This window comes from Myotis lucifugus, unplaced genomic scaffold (genome assembly GCF_000147115.1).
Source record: "Myotis lucifugus unplaced genomic scaffold, Myoluc2.0 scaffold_296, whole genome shotgun sequence".
Lineage (NCBI taxonomy): Eukaryota > Metazoa > Chordata > Mammalia > Chiroptera > Vespertilionidae > Myotis > Myotis lucifugus.
In genome coordinates, this window is record NW_005871344.1 from 1,281,676 (window position 1) to 1,286,469 (window position 4,794).

At 57.8% G+C, this 4,794-nt stretch overlaps 1 protein-coding gene across 1 annotated transcript in view; it reads left to right on the forward strand.

Moving 5' to 3' along the window:
* Nucleotides 1-399: 399 nt before the first annotated feature.
* Nucleotides 400-4,794, forward strand: part of TTC22 (tetratricopeptide repeat domain 22) — a 6,440-nt gene continuing 2,045 nt past the window's right edge. The window contains 6 exon segments of the mRNA XM_023763653.1: nt 400-458; nt 774-938; nt 1,134-1,249; nt 1,855-1,973; nt 3,544-3,705; nt 4,576-4,728. Coding sequence (XP_023619421.1) covers nt 400-458; nt 774-938; nt 1,134-1,249; nt 1,855-1,973; nt 3,544-3,705; nt 4,576-4,728 — 774 coding nt within the window.

A 4,794-nucleotide genomic window follows, 5' to 3' on the forward strand; every position in this document is an offset into this window, starting at 1 on the left:
ACATCCCCACCGCACCCAACACTGGGCCTCACATCACAGATGCCCAGAAATGCTGGCTGCACTGAATGCATTCACCCCAGTTGCTAGGAGTCAGAGCAGGGTAGGGGGGGAGGGGATGGGGGAGGGGGGAGGGATGGTGGGGTCTGAGCTGAGGAAGCCGCAGTGTGGTGGGGGTGAGTGCAGAAAGGAGCCTGGAGCTCATCGACAGGAGATGAATGCAGAGGGAGGGGCTGGAGCCTGAGCAGAGCTGCTGATATGCACTGGGGGTTTTATTGGTTTTCATTAAAATTCCTTCCCGAGGCAGGAACAGCTACTCCCATAAATAACAGCATAAATATTTTATCTGGTGCCCAAGTCGGTCTAAATGCACGGCAAGGTTGGCAAGAATAACGGTGGGAGATGGTTCAGGGGGCTCCTGGGCCTCAGCTGAGCTCGCTCAGCATGGCTTTCTCAGGAAGGTGGGAGCTGAGGGCGATGCCAAGGGGGGGAGCGGGTGGACGGCGGGGAGAGGTGACCAGTGGAGTGTGGGCCCCTGGGTGGGGGGATGCAGAGCACAGGTGGGGAGCCAGGGAGGGGAGCTCAGCTTGGAGAGCAAGCCAGGAGGGGAGGGAATGTATCCCGCACGGGCTCCGTGCTGGACTCCTCATGCAGGGCATTCACACAGGTCATCTCGTCAAATCCTCTGTGGCCAGAGACGGGAAGTGACTTGCCCAAGGTCACCCGGCCAGTCAATGGCAGAGCCAGGACTGGATCAAGAATGTTTAAGGCCAAAGCCCTTGTACTACTGGCTGCTTCTCGGGGTTCAGGGAAAATGTGGGAATCTATGAACAGCAGCCTGAGTACTTCGATAACGGCAGCACCGGCCATTCTCTGCTTCCCCAGATCCCCATGGAGGAGAAAAGGGGCTGGTACTTCACCATGGCAACGCTTTTCATCAGGTCAGGCTGGGAAGGGGGCACGGGATGGGGGGAGGCGTGGCCTGGAGCCCAGGGGAGAAGTGGCTGAGCCCATCTCCATGGCAAGGGCTCCCCAAGCCCCCCTCCCTGCCAGTGGCCTGGGAAAGGGAGGACTTACAGCACCTGGGGGACAGCCCGGAGGGGTACTAACCAGCTGCAACCTTTCCTCGGCCACAGGCTAGATGGCATCTTCCTGGAGCTGGGCAGAGAGGAGCAGAAGAGGCTGCCCGCCTTCAACCGCACACTGGCCCTGCTCCGCCAAGTCCTCAAGTCCTCGGACCCCCAGCACCGAGGTAGGGCGCGGGGATGGTGGAGAGCGGCCTGTCTCTGTCATTGCCCCCCCCCCCAGCACTGCCTCCCTCTTTTGGACCCTGTTTCTCTCCCTCACCCTCTGTCTCATATATTCACTTGTTCATCTCGAGAGCTCACTCACCTTGCACAGGTGAGCACACCAATCCCAAGTCACTACAACCGCACATGTTCAGGTGCGTCTCGGACCTGTCCAGAGGCGTCGCTCAGCCTCTCAGCCCACGTCCTGGCTGGGGACGAGGCTGTGCTGGAAAACAGTGCAGGCGTTGTTCACAGGGCCACGCGGCTAGAACAGGGGCCAGAACTGAGCTGCAGCCGAAAGGCTGTGCACCCTCAGAGGTCCCCTGAGGGATGCAGTAAACACGGGTTAGCACGACCGTGCGTTCATCCATTCACTCAAGCGTCCCCTCTCCCCACCTGTTTCTCTCGGTGGGTCCCTGAGTGGCCCTCCGGATTTCATGCCACTGACCCTCCCTTTGTCTTCCTGGGGATGGACACCTGGGTGCAGCTGGTCCCCCTCCCTCCTCGTGGTTCCTCTCTCCTCCCTGCTGCCTCCTAGAGACCCCTCCCCCCTACCCCCTCCCCCCAGCCCTGGCCTGGTGCTACCTCGGGATGCTGCTGGAGAGGAAGCACACCTTCTCCACCACCCCCATGGGCGTCCACGACTGCGGGTACTCGGGGACCGACCCCCTGGACTGCTTCGGCAAGGTATGTGCCCCAGCCACGCCCCTCTCCAAAGTGGGACCTCCCTATCACACATCCTCCTCTTCTGGAACCCTCTGCTTCTCTGGGTGTCACCCCCCACTTTCACCCCCCACTGTGTGTCCACCCAGGAAGTGCCCTCACTCAGGCCTTTCTCTCCGTCCCAAACAAAACAGAAGTGCTCCCTTGTCATCAAGCCTCTTTGCCGAAGAATCAGGCCCTGGCCCTAATCGGTTTGGCTCAGTGGGTAGAGCATGGGCCTGCGGACTCAGGGGTCCCGGGTTCGATTCCGGTCAGGGGCATGTACCTTGGTTGCAGGCACATCCCCAGTGGGGGGTGTGCAGGGGGCAGCTGATCGATGTTTCTCTCTCATCGATGTTTCTAACTCTCTATCCCTCTCCCTTCCTCTCTGTAAAAAGTCAATAAAATATATGAAGAAAAAAAAAAAAGAATCAGGCCCTGCCCACACCCGGTCTGGCCCAAGCCTGTGTCCAGCTTTGTCTTCTATGCTCGTCACCATTTCCCAGATACTCCCTCAGGCTTTCCCCCTTGGGCCTTGGTTCACGCTGTCCCTCCCACCTGCAGTGGCCTAGGCCCTAGTGGAAAGCGGACGCGTTTAGCCAGGGTCTAGTGCCAGCTGTGCCCACAGGCCGTGCGACCCTAAGGCAAGTCACTTCCATCTCCGAGCCTCCTTATCTGTTAACTGTGTGGTCCGTCTGCCTTCTAGATGATTGAGAAACTCAAAGGAGTTAGTGGAAAAAACTGCTCATTATGAACTGCCAAGTGCTGTTCAAGCCTTATTCTTGGCACCTTGTGTATGTGGCAGTTTCTACACTCAGCTCAGCTGTGAAGTCTTCCCTGGAGGCCGGCCCTGCGCTATCACTCGCCGGTGCACGCAGCACCGTGCCCTGCAAGGGCGCATCCCTGTTGCTTGCTGGTGGGTGGTGAGCAATTTCGTGATGAGAGATCTTAGGACAGAGCATTCGCACTGGCTCATGAGTGTTCTGAGAGTTATGTCCAATTTAACAAAAACACGGCCTTCACCCCTCCTTGAGCACCTACTCTGCGCGGGGGCAAAGAGATGCCCAGCAGGGCCCCGGCCCTGCAGGAACTCACCCTCTCAGGGGCAGCAGAGAACGCGCACAGCAGCCATCAGTAACAACAGGGGCTCAGTGCTGTGGCCGAGCTAGAAACACTGCGCTGGGTACAGGGAGGTCGAGGCTGGTTCTGGCCCCTCCGCCCACCTGCCCTGAGAAATGGGGAGGAGCACACTGGATGTGTCTTGAGGAAAAGGGGTTTGCTTGGGGTCTGGAGAGGTTCATTGGACATGACCCCTGAGCATGGCAGAGAGCATGGCAGTGAGTGGAGCTCTTGAGAGCTAAGTGGCAATGAGCTGTACCCCAAGTGTTGGGCTCCGTGAGAAGAATGCGCTTCCCGGCAGGTGGCTATGGGGAATAAGCAATGCCACGACGGGGCTCTGTCCAGAGTTGGGGTTCCTGAAGGTCAGGCACTATTTAGCTAGTTCTTGCAGGCCAACAGACAAATTGTTTGCTCTTACCCTCCTCCCTTTACCCAGGCCATCGAGATTGCCAAGGACCAACCCCCGATCCTGAATCGCCTGGCCAAAATCTTCCACTTCCTGGGAAAGCAGGATATGGCCATTGGCACCTGCAACATGGCCCTGGATAACCTACGCGATCCGGAGCTCAACTGGCAGGCGTACTGCACGCGGGCCAAGGTGAGTCACCCGTTAACTCCACCTCCTCCTACCTTGGGAATCAGACAACAGGGGCCCCGGGCCAAGACCCTGTTGCCAGAGAGCAAAGATAATGAAGCCTTCCTGGTAGGAAGGAGCTTAGGAGGCACACGGTTTAGGTTCTGGACAGCTGTTGAGTGAAAGAATAAAGGACCCTCCCACCCACTGCAGCATCCGTTCCACAATAACCTACGTGGTCAATGGCCTGCAGCCTCTTCTTGATTGGTACCCAGTGTAGTCAGACCGTCCTGGGTTGGAATCTGACATCTCCACTCATCACTCCGTGCCCGGTGGTAAGACTAAGTGGGTAACATCCAATGCACCATGCCTGGAGCAGGGGAGGTGCTTGGGAAAGGCTGTCGGGTAGGTCAGGGGCAGCCTGAGGTGGCCAATCAGAGCTCTCCCCAGGGACCTCGATCCCATCACCGTGCTTAGATGTTAACAGCACTTATCACTCGAAATGGTGCTGTTTACTTCTTCATGATCATCTTCCTACTAGAATGTTCAGTTCTACCAGGGCAGGGGCCTCATCTGTCTTATCACCATTGCACCCCACTACCTAACACAGGGCCTGGCATATGGTGGGCACTCAATACATATATGTTGAATGAATGAGTGAATGAATGAAGGGCTCTTACTTCATCATTGAACAGACAGGGAAACTAAGGCTCAGAAGGGGGCGTGGCTAGCCCGGGTTGGCACAGCATTGAAACCTAGAACTCCTGGGCCCCACCTCCGGGGCTTTCTGCTCCCTGAGTTGCTGCTGAGAAGAAGGCCGGCTTCATTTAGGGTAGAAAGGAGCGGGGAGGGGCCTTGCTTGGAGCACCTTCCCTGAGCGGACTCTCTGGGCAGGTCCACATCACAGCCTACCTTCACGACCTGGAGCGGGTCAAGATGGGGCTCGGAGGCATGCCCGACAGGAACCACCTGGCCTGCGCCAAGGCCGACCTCGAGGAAGTGGTCAAGGTATGCCCAGGCCTCAAGACCTACCTGGACATCGGCCAGGTAAGGCAGCTCTTGGCGTGCTGCGCAGCCATGACTTACTCGCGACCAGTTTTACTTTTCTGTCAG